General features: G+C 41.5%; 1 protein-coding gene across 8 annotated transcripts in view; it reads left to right on the top strand.

Moving 5' to 3' along the window:
* Positions 1 to 14,262, top strand: part of dennd5b (DENN/MADD domain containing 5B) — a 300,592-nt gene extending 286,330 nt beyond the window's left edge. For all 8 annotated transcript variants that reach the window (XM_063058246.1, XM_063058247.1, XM_063058248.1 and 5 more), the window contains 2 exons: positions 5,224 to 5,404; positions 10,515 to 14,262. In XM_063058246.1, the coding sequence (XP_062914316.1) occupies positions 5,224 to 5,404; positions 10,515 to 10,698 (365 nt within the window). In that variant the 3' untranslated portion in view covers positions 10,699 to 14,262. The remainder of the gene's footprint in view (positions 1 to 5,223; positions 5,405 to 10,514) is intronic.
* The last annotated feature ends 4,054 nt before the right edge of the window (positions 14,263 to 18,316 follow it).

Here is an 18,316-nt window from a genome sequence, read left to right as displayed (position 1 = left end):
CATGTGACCTTTGAACTATGAGGCCAATCCCGTCCTCACCCAAGTTAAGAAACGTAATGGAAAACAACATAATAGGCTTTGCATTGTGGAGATGGCAGTGTAGCCCCATCTGCTGGAATAAAGGTGAATGTTTTCAAATCCCAAACAAAGATTTATTCTCCACTTTCCTTTCCATACGGCCTTTTTTAAAGACCAGTCTCAGATGATTGTTATATTAAATTTCTGTCCTCTCTCCATTTCATCCCAAGTATTTTATGTGATGTAATTCACTGCTCAGCCTCAGGTTTAGACCAGAATCCTGCAACCAAGGCTGAGCCTTCACTGCCACTTCTTTGAGAAGCTCTATCGTGTTAAGAATCCAGATGTAGGGACTGCATTGGTACAATAAAACTAACATTCACTGCCACTCACCGCAGGAAGGCAAAAAGCACTTTAATATGAGTATATTTTTAATTAGTGAATGGCAATAAATGTTTTATAAATATAAATATCTGAAGATTTATATGCATTTGAAGTTAGTGCACGAAACTAAAATGTTCTGCCATGGTAGTATTTTGATGTAATGAGTAAGCCAGAGTGCTGGGTACTGTTCGAAACCCAAATCAGCAGCCAGGAGATATAAATCCAAAGATTTATTAATTAAATGTGGAATTTTATATATACAAAATGACTGGATTCTCAAGTCAGCTCTCATCCTCCTTTGTTCCAACTACAGCTTTTATCTTTGGAGTGAAGGAGGATGAGAGGTAACTTGGTAGAGGTGTACAAGATGATAAGAGGCATAGACGGAGTGGACAGCCATAGGGAAAATTGCTAATAAGATGTTGTATAATTTTAAGGTGATTGGAGGAATATATAGGGGGGGGATTTCAGAGGTAGGTTTTAACACGAAGAGTGGCGGGTGTGTGGAAAGCCCTGCCAGGGGTGGTGGAAGGGGCAGACACATTGGGGACCTATGAGAAACTCTTAGCTAGGCACATGGACGATAGAAAAGCAGGGCTGTGTAGGAGGGAAGGATTAGATTGATCTTCCAGTAGCATAAAAGGTCAGCACAACATCGAGGGCTGAAAGGCCTGTACTGTGCTGTAGGTGTTCTATGTTCTATTTTCTCTAATGGCCTACGTGCAGCTCCAAGGTGGTCACACTGAAACTTCACCTCAGTCCAGGGATGGACAACTAATGCAGGGTTTGCCAGTTATGTTCACATGTGTGACAAGCAAAAACAAACAAAAGCCCCATGGCCAGTCAGTGACTCCAATTGAACATTATTGGCTAAGGAATCTACACATAGTATTAAATCATTCAGCCCGAACCTGCTTCATCCTCCATGTAGATCATGGTTGATGTGTATCCTAGCTCTACTTTATTTACTTTGCTCCATACCCAACAGAAGTGTGCAGATCTCAGACTTGAATGCCCCACCAGCACCTACAGCCTTTAATGGGAGAGAGTTCCTGGGTTTATCTTCTTTTGAACTTCGGTTAATGGGTGTTTACTGATTTCTCTCTTAGTACTAAGATCAGAACCCATTTTCAGGGATTTTCCCAATGGAAGTCATAATGTCTCCACACCTAACACATTGAACTCATGTAAGCATCTTGAACAGACTCCCCTTTAATCTTCCATTATCTAAGCAAGTTTGTACAACTCTTGATAAAACTTAAGTGCTATGAAAGTTTGCAAAGTTGATTATTGGAATGAGTGAGTTTGTCAAATGAGGAGACGTTACACAGACCAGACCTATAATCTCTAAAGTTTGGAAGAATAACAGGTGATCTCATTGAACCATGGAAAATACATACAGTCTTGACACAATAGATGCAGGATTGATGTTTCCCCTGGCTGAGGTATCCATCACTGGTTAAGTCAAAATTTCCAAATAAGAGATCATCTATTCAGAACACAGGAGAAAAAAATTTGCTTTACCCAAAGAGCAAAGAATCTTTGGAATATTCTGGAGGCTCTGAAAGCTGTAGAGGATCATTTGCTATGCGTATATGGGACAGAGTGGTAATCTTCTAAATATTAAGAGAATTGAGGACTAGTAGATTAGTGGAGGTGAGTAGCTCAGAAGTAAAGGATCAGCCATGATCTTACCAACTGGCCCAGTTCTGCTCCATTTTCTTGGGTGAAGATTTGTACTTAACAGTTATTTCTCAAATGAAGGTTGGCCTATTCAGTAAGGTGTTAGGCGCCCTGTGGAGAAGAGAGTGAAGACAAAAACAAATAAGTACTTTAACAAGAAGCAAACATCATATAACAGTACAGCACAGAACAGACCCTTCAGTAGGGTTGCCAACTGTCCCGTATTAGCCGGGACATCCTGTATATTGGGCTAAATTGGTTTGTCCCATACGGGACCACCCTTGTTCCGTATTTCCCCAGCGAAGGTAGAGCGTCCCGATGAAACCGTTCATAAGCTGAAATGGTGTAAAGCAAAGAAGCAATTATAATTAATTTATATGGGAAAAATTTTTGAGCGTTCCCAGACCCAAAAAATAACCTACCAAATCATACCAAATAACACATAAAACCTAAAATAACACTAACATATAGTAAAAGCAGAGTCTGGAAGATTAAGCCAAAACCGATTTGTAGAAAAAAATCGGCACATACACGCATGCGCACACAGGTGCCTGCGCAAGGCTTCATGGTCATGGTAGTCTTTCTCGGGGTAAACACAAGTTTCCCGTATTTGACTGCTACTTTTGTCCCTTATTTGGGAGTAAGAAAGTTGGCAACCCTACCCTTCAGCCTACAATGCCAAATTAAACTAAATTTCTCCTGCCCACGTGATCCATACTTTTCCAACCTCTGCTGAGTCATGTGTATATCTGGAAACCTCTCAAATACCTGCTTCCATCACTACACGGCAGCCCATTCCAGGTACTTACTGGTCTCTCTGATTAAAATACAACTTTCTCCACACACACTTTGAGTGCATTTTCACCTTAAATGCAGGTCCTTTAGAATTTGACATACAATCAGCAGCCACTTTATTAGATACACCTGTACACTTGTTAATGCAGATATCTAATCAGTCTATCACGTGGCAGCAACTCAATGCATAAAAGCACGTAGACCTGGTCAAGAGGTTCAGTTGTTGTTCAGACCAAACAGCAGAACAGAGAAGAAATGTAATCTAAATGACTTTGACCGTGGAATAATTGTTGGTGCCAGATGGAATGGCTTGAATATCTCAGAAACTGCTGATCTGGGACTTTCACACACAACAGCCTTTCGAGTTTTTACAGAGAATGGTGTGAAAAACAGTGAGCAGCAGTTCTGAGGGTGAAAATTCCTTGTTAATTAGAGAGGTCAGAAGAGAATGGCCAGACTGGTTTAAGCTGATAGGAAGGTGACAGTAACTCAAATAGCCACACATTACAACAGTGGTATGCAGAAGCACATCTCTGAACACACAACAGACTGAACCTTGAAGTGGATGGACGATAGAAGACCATGAACCTACACTCATTAGCCACTTTGTTAAGTAAGGGATGTAACAAATAAAGTGACCACTGAGTGTATATACTCTGGGAAAGAAGTATTGGCCGTCTACTATCCATACCTCTAATAATCTGAGAACTTCTATCAGATCTCCACTCAGCCTCTGCCATTCCAAAGAAACTAACCCAATTTTGTTCATTCTCTACTCATGCTCTGTAATCTGGGCAGCAGCCTAGTTAAACACTTCTGTTCACTTTTCAAAGCCTCCACATCCTTCCTATAATGGGGCAACCAGAATTTCATGCAGTACTCCAAGTGCGGTATTAGCAAAGTTTCATATAACTGCAATGTGGCTTCCTGAGTCGTTCTGTGTACTCAATGCCCAGATCAATGAAGGCAAGCATGCCTACACCTGCTTTTCCACCCTTTATACCTGTGCGGCCACTTTCAGAGTGCTATGGACTTGAACCTAAGATCCCTCTGCACAGCATTGCTGTTAAGGGTCCTTCCATCAACTTTCTTACACTTTCCCTTTACATTTGACCACCCAACATGCAATGGCTGATGCTTGTCTGGATTAAGTAGAGTCAACAGCCAGTTGGAAAGGGTGGGCCTTGAGGAGATGATGCCTCACGAAAGTTACAGGCAGATGAATTGTATAAGCAAGAATGTGATGAATGGAGTATATCATGAGGTCCTTTAGTGGCGAGAATAGAAAAGCAACTTTTGGTAAAAGTTGGGGTCGAAGAAGAAACCATGGAATGGTTGAGGAAGATAGTGAAATTAACACTAGTCCTACATTAATTCATCCTTTACTCAACTCATAGAGATTAGTGTAAGTGTAACCCTATTACAGCACAAGCAGTAAATTGGAGCTCTTTTCCCATTGTTGTCTGTAAGAAGTTTGTACATTCTCCCTGTGACTGCATGGATTTCCTCCACATGCTCCAGTTTCCTCCCACATTCCAATGACATGCGGTTAGGATTAGTGAGTTGTGGGATGCTATGTTGGCACTGGAAGGGCAGCAACATTTGCGGGATGCCCAGCACAATCCTCGTTGATTTAATTTGACGCAGAATGGCACATGTCACTGAATGTTTTGATGTACATGTGAAAAATGAAGCTGATCTTTATAATGTTTAATCTTTAACATACACAGGACACCCCTCCTCGCCCCAACAACTCACACTCTGAGAGGGCACACACTCCAGCAACTCGCACTCCCTCACACAGGATAATTCTTTAACAACTCACTCTCACACATCCACTCAAACCACCACTGTTTATATGTATATACACACACACACACACACACACACACAATCACACACTCACAGTACAATATAACACACAAACATACAATATATTATGACTGTGCATGTGTATACAGAGTCTCATGCAGACCCATTGCCACACCAACTTTTAAATGCTCTATTTTTCCCTCGAACTCTCCCATAATGGAACCTTCCTTCCACCAGTCACTCCCATCATTGAAGGACTCAGTTTCATTGGCCCTTAACATCATTTTCCACACTTGCATGCCCACACTTTCTCAGTCTCACACAGGGGAGGGGAGAGAAGGGAAGCCAAGGGTCCACGTGTCTCCATCACCAGGATCCCACCTGAGGTGAGTTTCTGATGCAGTCCTGCCCCCAGCTGGTATTTGTAACCATCCTTCGTCAATCCGGACCCTGACCCATTGCGTACAGACCAACTGTGATGACTCTGCTACAACCCACAAATTATTTTTTCCCCCATCTCTTGAAACTCAGAGAAAGCAGTCACGTACTTTGAAACCACCGACGAGGAGGAGGCTCAGGTCAACCTACTGGAGGGGAAATGTTGCACGGAGTCAGCAAAGTCACTCTGCCAATACGTGAACGCCATCAATAGTGCGCCAAGGAACATTGGGAAAGACGGGAAGCTACAGCTGCTCGTGTGTCTCGGGGCCAGGTATGGGCAACTTATCCCACAGCACAAAACCTCGCCGGGTTCTCCGTTGCTGCTCAGCTGTCAGCAGGAGTGGCCCGGCGAAGCACCAGGCATTCCTCCCACAAGGAGTCTTCTTGGGTGTATTTTGTCACCAATTTGTGCTTTCAGATTTCATCTGCCTGGTCTTTCCTTATGACTGTGTCTGTGTTACCTTACATCTTCATCCATTAGTGTATTCAATTCTCCCAATCAATCCCCTTGTCCTTCTAATCGTTGCTTTTATTCTCAATAATCCATCTCCGTACACTCCCCTCTTTGTCTCCTTCCCTTCCCCCGTCTCCTCCACCACCTCCCATCTCCATCTCAACCCACTTCTCCCCCGCCCCTCTCTCCAATCATACTGATCGCACTTTCATGTGCTCCTGTTCCCACATCATCCCCCGCCCTTCCTTCACCAGTTTACCAAAGAGTTAGGCTCACAGTCACAGCCAAGAAGTTAAAGCTGTGTGCTAATTTTCTTGGAGGTCCTGCCACTGGTGTAACAGAGATCAAAATTCAGCAGTTCCATCTGTACAGATACTGTCTACTCTAGTGTCTTTTTATGAAGGAAGGGAGCCCCATCACCCTGCGGGAAGGTCTCTGTTTCAGTTTAAAGCAGAGGGCAGTCTCATAGTGGTCACAGTTCTGTTTGTGTTATAGAAGGGGATGCAGGATCAACAACAGCAAATCTAAAAAGTAGCATGTTCCATTTGATAAATCGAGCTCTTTGAATGTTCATTATAATTAGTCCCACTCCTGCAGTGAATGGGTAATGGTGTAGTCAGTGGGTAATGATGTTGGTACCTACCCAAATAGAAGTACCTGTAGAGAGAGGTGTGGTGATGGGACTGGACATGGAAAACATTTATAAAACACAGAACATTACAGCAAAGTACACACCCTTTGGTTCATGATGTTGCACTGAGCTTTTAAAGTGGTTAAGAATATGTAAGTATGTTGGTCTTCATTAGTCAGAGGATTGAGTTCAAGAGCTGTGAAGTAATGTTGGAGCTCTACGAAACCCTGTTTAGACCACACTTGGAACATTGTGTACAGTTCTGGTCACCTCATTATAGGAAGGATGTGGAGGCTTTAGAGAGAGTGCAGAGGAGATTTACCAGGATGCTGCCTGGATTATGTCTTATGAGGATATATTGAGTGAGTTGGGGCTTTTCTCTTTGGAATGAAGATGCATGAGAGGAGATTTGATGGAGGTGTACAAGATGATTGAGTGGACAACCAGAGACTTTTTCCTCAGGGTGGAAATGGCTAATATGAGGGAGCATAGTTTTAAGGTGATTGGAGGAAAATACAGAGGGGATGCCAGAGGTAATTTTTTTATGCAGTCGTGAGTGCATGGAATGCACTGCCAGGGTGGTGCTAAAGGTAGATACATTAGGGCTTTTAAGAAACTCTTAGACAGGCACATGGATCAGTCCAACCTTTGAAACTTTATACAAATCTGTAAGCCTTTCCTTGAGGTACAGCTCATGAAACAAGAGTGCTCGTACTCTACCACAGCATTCAATGCTACGTTGCATTTTTAACACAGGAAAAACACCACAGCGTTTCTCTCAGTAACAACCACCTGACCAAAATTAGTGCTAAACCAGAGGAGGGGGCATTGGGTCAAGTGATCTAAAGCTAATCAAATTGTTGGGCTTTAAGAAAGTCTGAAACATGACAAAGGAGGGGCTCAAGGAAGAAATTTCAAGTGGCGTCACAGGTACTGTAGACATGATTAGTAAGAGAACTTCTGGCATATTGCCCTTCATGAATCAAAGTATTGAGTACAGGAGTTGGGATATTATGTTGAAGTTGTATAAGACGTTGGTGTGGCCAAATTTGGAGTTGTATGCAGTTCTGGTCTCCGACCTGCAGGAAAGATATCAATAAGATTGAAAGCATGCAGAGAAAATTTACAAGGATTTTGCCAGGATTTGAGGATTTAAGTTATAAGGAAAGGTTGAATGTGCTAGGACTTAATTCCCTGGAGCAGAGGAGAAAATGAGAGGAGATGAGATAGAGGTATACAACATCATGAGGGGTAAATGCAGGCAGGCTGTACCCACTGAGACTGGGTGAGACTAGAATTGGAAGTCTTTTTCTTTTTAAATCTTTTTATTGAATAAGTATACAAAAAGGTAAGCCATATAGGCACTAATACACTGTTAGAATATAATAAAATTACGGGAGATGTTAATACAAAAAAAATGATACAAACAATGTAGTTTAAACATAACATACCAAGGTAACATAATAGTATACTAATTTTTATATATATATCAATAGAGAAAAGGAAAAAAAAAACCCCCAAAAAAAAACCCACCGTGCAACTAAACTAAAAGCAAAGCAAAGCAATGGGCTAACTTGGAACCAAATAGAGTTACAAAACTTAAAATCACGTCCTCAATCCCGACCTCTATTAAAAACAGTAAAAAAAAAACAAGAAGGATATATAAATATAGAGCAAAAAAAGAGGAGAAAAAAAATTACATTAAATGAAAATATTGAATAAAAGATCTCCAGGTCTGTTCAAATTTAAGTGAGGAATCATAAAGATTGCTTCTAATTTTCTCCAAATTCAAGCATAATATCATCTGAGAAAACCAAAAAAAAGGTAGTTGGAGCATTAAGCTCTATCCAATGTTGTAAGGTACATCTTTTCGCCATTAAAGTAAGAAATGCAATCATTCTACGGGCTGAAGGAGAAAGATTACTGGAGATTTTAGGTAGTCCAAAGATAGCAGTAATAGGGTGAGGAGAGATATTTATATTCAATACTTTTGAGATAATATTAAAAATGTCTCTCCAAAAAGTTTCCAGAGTAGGACAAGACCAAAACATATGAGTTAAAGAGGCTATCTGCCCCGGACATCTATCACAAAAAGGATTAATATGAGAATAAAAGCGAACTAATTTATCTTTGGACATATGTGCTCTATGAACAACTTTAAATTGAATTAGGGAATGTTTAGCACAGATAGAGGAAGTATTGACTAATTGTAAAATCTGCCCCCAGTCATCCACGGAAATGCTAGATCCCAATTCCTGTTCCCAAACTACCCTAATCTTATCAAATGGAGCTTTCCTAAGTTTCATAATAATATTATAAATCATAGCCGATGCACCTTTCTGACATGGATTAAGGTTAATTATAGTATCTAAAATGTATGTAGGAGGAAGCATTGGAAAAGAAGGAAGTATAGTACTTAGGAAATTTCTAACTTGTAGATATCTAAAAAAATGTATTCTTGATAAATTATATTTATTAGATAATTGTTCAAAGGACATAAGGGAACCATCTAAAAATAAATCCAAAAACTGTGAAATACCCTTAGTCTTCCAAATTTGAAAAGCACGATCCGTAAAAGAGGGAGGAAAAAATATATTACCTAAAATAGGAATCGCTAGCCCAAATTGGTTAAGATCAAAAAATTTTCTGAATTGAAACCAAATACATAAGGTATATTTAACTATCGGGTTAGATACCTGTTTAAGGCGTTTCAAATCAAAAGGAAGAGAGGAACCTAAAATAGAGCCAAGTGTATAACCCTGAACAGATTGTAATTCCAATGCTACCCAGTTAGGATAATATATCCTGGTCAAGTAACCAAAATTTCATATGACGAATATTAATTGCCCAATAATAAAATCTAAAGTTAGGTAATGCTAAACCTCCATCTCTCTTAGCTTTCTGTAAATGTATTTTACCCAGTCTCGGGTTTTTATTTTGCCAAATAAATAGAGTGATATTTTATGGGACTTTAAGCCCCGAGTTATCCCAGTAATATTTGGAGATTCTCGAATGGCAATTGCAAGAGGTTCTAATGCAATATCAAATAATAAAGAACTAAGAGGACAACCTTGTCGAGTACCTCGAAAAAGAGGGAAAAAAGGTGAGCTTAGAGAGTTAGTACAGACCGAGGCCACAGGAGAATGATATAACAGTTTAATCCGGGATATAAATTTCGAGCTAAAATTAAACATTTCAAGCACCTTAAATAAGTAAGGCCATTCTACTCTATCAAAAGCTTTCTCAGCATCTAAAGAGATAACACACTCAGGAACATTTTGTGAGGGGGTATAAACAATATTTAACAGTGTGCGAATATTATAAAAAGAGTAACGCCCTTTAATAAAACCCGTTTGGTCTTCCGAAATAATAAAAGGAAGTACTTTTTCTAATCTGTTTGCTAATAACTTAGAAAAAACTTTAGAATCAACATTTAATAAAGATATTGGTCTATAAGATGCACATTGAGCAGAATCTTTATCCTTCTTTAATATTAGAGAGATTGACACTCTATTAAAAGATTCAGGAAGTTTACCAAGTTTTAATGAAGCCTCAAAAACCCTACAGAACCAAGGGATTAATGAAGGTGCAAAACATTTATAAAATTCTACGGTAAACCCATCAGGGCCAGGAGCTTTCCCCAAATTCATAGAGGAAATAACATTCTTAATCTCATCCATGGTAATGGGAGTATCTAACATGGAAGACATATCCTGTGAAATCTCAGGGAAGTCTAGGTTATCTAAAAAATCATTCATATATTTAGAGTCAAATTGGAAGTCATAGGTTAAAGTGAATTATTTAGAGGGTGGTGAGAACGTGCAATTAGCTGCCAGTGAAAGTGGTGGACATGGGTTTGATTTCACCATTTAAGAGAAATTTGGATAAGTATATGGACGGGAGAGGTATGGAGGGGTATTGTTCAGGTTTAGGTTGATGGAACTAGGCACAGTAACAGTTTGGCATAGTCTAGATTGGCCAAAGGACCTGTTTCTGTGGTGTAGAGCAGTATTTCTATGTCTATGTCAAAGCAAGAGACTTGGACGACTGCTGGTATGACTGTCAACAGTGGGATGGTGGATGAAGAAAGGAATAGGTGTGCAGAAGAAGTGGGGATTAAGGATTGCAGGGTTGGAGGAGGTTACAGAGATGGGGAGGGACATCACTGAGTCAGATCCACTTCCAGTGGTCCTATTGAGCTGCAGTCTGTTATAGAATGAGTTACAAAGGGAGGTGCACTGGCACATTAATTTGGACAGCAGTCTTTTACTCATGTTCTCCCTCTATCTAATGCAGGGACCACTTGCTCCCACAATGGATCCCACTACTGGCAGAGTGCCCGGTGATCTCGAGGATGTACGAGGATGGTGCCCTGCTCCGTGACCGCGCCTCCGTCAACTCACTCATCCGTGTCCTCCAGACACTGCACGAGTTCAACATTACACTAGAGACCTCGCTCGTCAAGGGCATTGACGTGTAGCATTGGTTTTTCAAAGGCAGAGACCCTTCCCCACCACCTCTGACGTGTTGAGCAAGGAAGGGTCTCCTGTCCATGTTGCCAAGAGTATGGATCATGTGACACTGTATGGAGATGGACAGCAAACCAACTGCCTAAAGGTCATGCCAGCCAATCCTGGCAGAAGAAAATAGTATTGATAATGTTATAAAGAAGTCAAATAGATAATGAAGAGTATTTTTGCCTGTTGGATGTGTGTAAATAAATTGTACCTTTACTGAATAGTGATTACACTGTCAGCTGTTCACCAGAACCTACTGGTTAAAAAGTAGCATTGATTTAGAATACTCCATGGAGATTTTCCTTTTCACCCCTCCCTTCATTTGTACCCCATTTGTGTAAATATTCTGTTTCTTTTTTTGCGGGTAAACTTCAGAAAACCTCCGAGTCCTACTTGGGGCAGTGGAGTGTGGTAAATGTGTGTGTCTTGCAGTTTCCTCCAATTTTGTTTAGGATGTGTCTCTCTCGTGTTCCCTGGTTCTGGAAGAATTAGTTCGATGCTCCTGGTGCCTCACTACATTTTTCTCCTTTCTGATTCCTCGATCCTCTGCAGAAGTTTAAAAAAAAATCTAAGAGCACTGGTTAATTCACTACCGCTCAGTGCCCACTTCAGTACTGCAGGGGGTCTGGGTGACCAGTGGGGAAACAAAGCATTGGAAGGGGAACTGAGGGAATACATGTGGTCTACTCAGTGCTGTCTGGAGCAGGGCTAGCTTCGCATACTACTAAAACCCTCCAAATTATAAAGTTATATATATTTGATCATATTTTCATTATTTATTGGTTGAAAACTTAATGCTGTTTTGATTTAATGGGTAAATCTCCCCTTGTAGCCAGGAAGGGAAGTACGGTATCCTCTCCATAACCTCTTACAAAGAACAGGCCTTCCTCCCTGGCCCCTGGGGGGGGGGAGGAAGAATCAGAAACCTTCCTTTCCCTCCATGCCACTACCCCCCCCCGCCACCTCCTCCCCCCACTACCTCCTTTGGTTAAACGCCGAATAACGCTCACTGCTCAGATTAACTAGCTAATAGCAGAGCAATAAATACTGAGGGTGGAAAGTGGGAACACAGCCTGCGGACAGAGGAGAAACAGTATTCTTATTTTATTTTAAACATCAGTATTTGAGAAATCAATCAAGTGCTGGGCATGTAAAATAAATCTGAAAATGCTGGCGCTGCAGGGTCATTGAGGAAAAGGAAGGCCATTAACTTTGTTTTAATTCCAATAAAGGGCCTTGAACTCCAGTGTTAATCTGTCTCATGACTCCAGAGGCTGAGTATTTCCAGCACATTTCAATCATTGCAGGGAGCTGCCTTGAGGGAGATAGCTGAACACTATGGGCAAGGAATCCCTCTGTTCTGAGGAATTCTGAAGGGGAGCTTTCAGAGATAAAGACCTCTTGTTTTTTCCCGTGATTTTGAACACAAGGCTATTAGGGAGTGCAGTTCCTTACTCCTACTGTCCTGAGAATCTCCTGTAGGCTTCAATCCCACGATTCAGGGTTGAACAGATGAGTCTGAACACTCTGTACTGTGTTGGGGACGAACTCGGTAACAGTGGAGTCCTAGCCATTCAGGCTTGCTGTTTTGAAACAGATTTTTTAAAACTTTTGTTCTGGACAAAGTTAAAATCTGTAGGGAACCTGGACAACAGTGTCAGCACCAACAAGCATACCCTGTTTTGTGATTTCCCACCTTTCTAGGAATAGGAGTATAGATCTAGCCTTTGAAAATTCCTCTGTGATTCCTTCTTACCAAGATCAGATCAACCATCCACCCAACTGGTGCTCTCAAATTCCAGATGTGAACTGTAAGCAGTTTATAATGGACATGCACATTCTGTAGTCTGTCTAGGCCATTTGTCAGTTGCCCTTAGATCATCCTAAAGTCTCCATCAATTAAAAATTAACCTCCCTAGGTATGCCTGTCAGTGATTCCTGGAGGGAAAAAATGATAATTGGGCATGAATTGAAAAAAAAAAGTCTATTTTCTCATCTTATTTGAAGTTGTTCAGCAGGAATAGCCTTGCTGGGCAAATCTGGGAATGGGTGAGGGGTGGAAACTCTAGGAATGCTTCAGGTAGCTAGAATGATGATTGAATTTGCACCTCCCACACTAAGAGACCAAGCTTTGACACAATTTAAGACACTTTATCAGAAGATATGAAAACAATATATTTTACAATCAATATATAAGAAATGATGTGGCAAAACCTTCTCGAAGAGGAATCAGAACCAGCTGCATTCTGGGCCAGCGTTAAGACCATTCAACCCTGAGCACCGAGGTGTTTGGGATTTGATATTCACTCTTAAGCCGAGCCTTCATGGTTGGCTGAAAATAAACTCTGCTTTCTCTCCATTCTCAGCGGACTAAAGCAGAGAAACCAGTCAGGGTTCTTTCACTGGTGACACAGGAAAGTGTGCGGGTGTGTATGGGGATAAGCTTAACCTTGCCTGTGATGGTAATCATGACCAGATGGCCAATGGCTTATCAAGCTCCTGCGTTGAAAGCATTCACCTGGCTGAGGCAGCTTTTCCTTACAGGAGGCAATGTCCCGTGGGGCGAGGCACAAGTATGAATTGAGTAAGTGAGTGTGTGTGTGTGTGCGTGTTGGTCCCTGTGTGAACTATATGAGAAGCTATCTGAATATGCCTTGACAACCAAGGACACTGGTTTGACCTCTGTAGTGTTGACTTTGCTTTGGCACCACTCAGGAGACGAGCATTGATTCCACCAGCTGTTGGATGGGTTTTGAGACAGTAAATCCCCTGAAAAGATATCTGTAAATTGGCTATTGCTCTGCTATGTGAGGCATGAATAAAAGTTGGGCATGAACAGATGATTGCTGCTCAGTTATTAGAACCATTAGATGTGATTCTTGTTTACAGGCTCATTACAGTATAGAAAGCGCTGCTTGCCTCAACTGGATGGGAGTGGGGTTTTGCTCTCTGCCAGTTTCCTCACACCCAGCTTCTCCTCATCCTACCAATGTATCTTCCTCCTCCGTTCCTCAGTCATGAACTCATCTAGTTTTTCTCAAAAGCATACAGCTCATGCTCAGATATTGCATATGGTCCCGACTCCTCCATTTTGGGTAAAGTCTTTGTCCTGCATTCTGTAGTGTTATTTATTTTTTAAATTATCTTTTTTGCAACCCTTACTTTCAGACTGCTTCACAAATGCAAAATGTATCAAACCCCTTGACCAAATCATTCTTCACCTTTCTTCTAGATTTGTTCAATCTTTTGTGCTCAGTAATACCTATCTGATCAGTGTGGGTTTTCTTTCCTTTCCCTCAGTTAAGGGCTGATTTTTCCGATCATACACTAGGCATGCAGACTGACACTGACTCTGCACGTGCCCCCAAATGAAGCTTCTGGCTAACCACACTCGCACGCTACCTGGATTTCTGTAAAATAATACATTATTATTATTTAAAAATCTGATATATGTTATCAGTAGAAAATGTGAATTGCTGACTTTGTATATGTGTCCGATAACTAATCCATTGGTAATAAAAGATTAAGGAAGCTAAAATATCTTGTGATTTGGCATTTTATTTTCATATAATGTCATTTCCAGGGGTACAAGTGCAAAGGAAAACAAAATAATTGTTACTCCAGATCCAATGCAGCATAAAAGAAACACAGAAAGATAAAGAACACAATAATAATAAAAAAAACACAATAAATATAAATATATATAGATTGTACAGTATGTCCATAAAGTGATGCTAGTCACAGGAGTGTCTGTATGTAAGGTGACTGACAGGAATTGATAAAGTAGAGGTGATTCATGGTGTGGAGCGGTGGGTTAGTGGGTGGAGGTGTTGATCAGCCTTACTACTTGGGGAAAGTAACTGTTTTTGAGTCAGGTGGTCCTGGCGAAAATGTTACATAGCCTGATGGAAATGTGGCAAACAGCCCATGAGCAGGGTGGGTGGAATCCTTAATGATGTTACTGGCCCTTTTCCGGCACTTTTCTGTATATGTCCTTGATGGTGTGTTGGTTGATGCCGGTGATGTGTTGGGCTTTTTTGACTACCTGTTGTAGAGCCTTCCTGCCCTTCGCATTGCAGTTTCCATACCAGGCACTGATGCACGTTCTCAGGATGCTCTCTGCTGCATACCTGTAGAATGATGTGAGTACAGATCTGCGTAATCCAGCAATTAAGAGCTTCCTCAGAAAATAAAGGCATTGGCTTTCCTGATTGTGTATAATATGTTCTGGGTACCATGAGAGGTTTGCGAGCTGTGCACTGCTAGAAATTTGAAACTGCTTGCAGTTTCAGTATCAGAATCACTGGCATATGTTGTAAAAATTAAATTAACTAACTAGTGCAAAATGAGAGGAAAAATACCGAGGTAGTGTTCATGGGTTCATTGTCCATTCAGAAATCCAATGGCAGAGGGAAAGAAGCTGTTCCTGAAACTTTAGATGTGTGTCTTCAAGCTTCTGAACTTCCTCCTTGATGGCAGCAATGAGAAGAGGGCATATCCTGAGTAAGGGGGAATCCTTAATGATGGAATCTGCCTATTTGAGCCTTTTGAGGGCATCTTAATGCTGAAGAGTCAGTGCCCATGATGGAGCTAACTGACTTTACAACTTTCTGCAGCTTTTACTGGTCCTGTGCAGTAGCACCTCCATATCAGATATTGATGCAACCAGTTAGAATGCTCTCCGTAGAAATTTGCGAGCTCTCACTGCTGTGCCTCATGTAAAGAGGGGTGCAGATTCTTCTGAAGTTGATAACCATCTCCTTGATTTGTTGACGTTGAGGAAGAGGTTATTTGCCTGGCATCAGGCCTCGAGCTCTTCCACTTCCTCTCTGTAGGCCGCCTCATCGTTGTTGGTGATGAGCCCCACCACTGTTGAGTCATCAGTGAACTTGAACCAGCTTAAGTTCCAAAAGAAGATGATGGGGATTCAGTTTCTTTGAGTCTGTTCCATGATTGCAAATGCTGGGTCACCAGCATTTCACATGTCCCACCCAACCATAGATGTGGTCTCTGGAGAAGCAAATCGAAAATTCAAGGGGAAGTATAGAGAATTTCACTTTTTATCCTTTCTGTGAACCAACAGAACTGGAATGGAACGAAGTTATCCCTGATACTACGGGCCAGCCTAAAATGAAAAGTAGAATGGACAACTATTAACCAAAGAAAGGTCTTGTTCAATTTCGTAAGGAGGCCGGACAACTTAGCTTGGATTTCTGCCACATGGAATCACTTCACATTTCATATCAATTTTGTGGTCTACACCTGATGTGGCCGATTTCCAGGGACCACAGATGCCATACTATGTCTACGACAGATACTGAAGGAACCAACATGAACTATAAACCTATGTGACCTCTTGGTCTACCTGTAGAAGACGCATCTGACCACATTGGTAATCGACTAGTACACATCCTTGTAGAGATGAGGTTCACCCTCACATCGAGGTGACCTTTCCAGCATGCTGTGAGGTGTGACAATCATACTAAATGGAACAGACTCAAAATAGACCTGGCAGTCTAAAACTGGGCATTTGACCATCAACAGCACAGAAATATACCCATCCTAATCTGTAGTCTCATGGCCTGGCGTATCCCCCACACCCCCATTACACTAAGGCCAGGACACCTATCCTGGTTCCATGAGGAGTGCAGTAAGGGTATTGAGAACAGCACCAGGCACACCTAATGTAATGAGCTGCCAACCTGGCAAAGCTGCAACACACACTACATGCATGCTAAGCAACAAAAACAGCATGAACTGGGCACAGTAAACTGCAGATCAAATTAGTTGCTCTTGTATCTAATGGTGGTGGACAAATACTAGTAGTATACAATCACTCAAGTTGAGTATGATGGCCTTCACAAGGGGTTGTCTATTATTCCCTTAAGGGAGGTTGCCTGTGGTTGACCTTGTTTAACCCGGGGAGGCTGATGCAAGGGCAGCCACCACACAGTCCTTGACAGATTGGGGTCAGGGTCCAGGGACATGCAATCCAAGACGACTGGGGACTCTTCACTCCTCCACCTTCACTGCCATTGTGATATGTCAACATCTTCCACAAATTCCACTGTTGAAGTCTTGGTTGGATCGCTCTTTGTCTGGAACCTCTCCTTTTATATTACCATGGGAACTAAGTGCCAGATGCTAAACGCCAGACAGCATTACTCTTGGGTCTCAAGAACTCATAGGCCCCTCCATCACGACAAGATGACAACCCTCAGTGGATAACTAAACAGCTAACTGGATGGGCAACCTTAAGAATATCTCCATCTTTATTAACACTCAGTCAATCCCTGATTTATTTTAATTGCCACGGATTCCACTACCTTAAGTGCTCATTCTTTTTACCACTGGCACCATTACTGTAGAGTGCACCATTGACAGAATCCATTTCAGTTATCTATCGAGGTAACTTTGTCAATGCCTACAATCATGGAAAGGGTATCAGTCAAAAATCCCAGAGTGTATACCAGCTTGAGTTTTCAGGTGATGAATGTCTGAGAATTGATACCTTATTATGTACTATAATAAAATTTGATAAAGGAACAATATTGTTAGATGCAGTTGTATTATTTTGTTGTCATCTCCCTCCTCCTACTCATCTTCCACTTCCTCCACCACCACCTTTTGCTCGTCCTCATCTTCCTCCTCCATCTTCTATAATTTCCTTCCACCAGGTTCTCCTCTCTCTCCCTATCTCCACTTTCTCCTTTCCTCCACCCTTCTCTTATGATTCCTCCTCCTCTACTCTCTTCCTCCTCCTTTCTCCTCTTGTTTCTCTTCTTGCTCCTCTCTTCCTATTCCTTTCTTCCAATTCCTGCTCTCTCTTCCAATTCCTGCTCCCTCTTCTACATTGTCGACTCCAACCTCTTCCTTCTTCTCATTTCTCTTTCCACTCGTCTTCCAAGTTGACTTGCCACCACTGTGGATTTGTGAGTTCTCAGGTGGAGAAGCCAATTTAGGCCCACAGACTCAGCCAACCTCCAAGATAGACCTGGAAAGGAAATAAGGTTGATTAGGAGTGAAGGAACAGTAGAATGAATAATATACCAAAAGGAGGTTATGTTGGAGATACAGGTGATGGTGTGTGGATTCACAGTAAGCAAAAGGCTCCTTGCATACCAATTAAAACACATAGCTCTTGAGAGATGATGGACCAATTAAAAGTGAGTACTAGGACAGTAAACAGAAAACCTAAGTGAAAAAAATAATGCAAAACAATCAAAGCCAGAATATCTACATCATGAAAGATAACAGAGACTTTGAGGTAGCACCAAATAATGACAAAGTACATTTGTATTGAGACATTAAGTCACCAAAAATGTTGGCAAACTTTTATAGATGCACAGTGGAGGGTATCTTAACTGGTTGCATCACAGCCTGGGGTGGAAACACCAATACCCAGGAATAGAAAACTTTAAAGAAAAGTGGTGGATATAACCCGGTGCATCACAGGCAAAATCCTCCCCACCACTAACACACACAAAATGCTGGAGGAACTCAGCAGGACAGGCAACATCTCTGGAAAGCAATAAACACTTGACATTTTGGGCTGAGATCCTTCATCAGGACATCGGCCCT

Source organism: Mobula hypostoma, chromosome 9, assembly GCF_963921235.1.
Source record: "Mobula hypostoma chromosome 9, sMobHyp1.1, whole genome shotgun sequence".
NCBI lineage: Eukaryota > Metazoa > Chordata > Chondrichthyes > Myliobatiformes > Myliobatidae > Mobula > Mobula hypostoma.
Note: the sequence above shows the minus strand (reverse complement) of the source record. Positions and strands in the feature narration are given on the sequence as shown.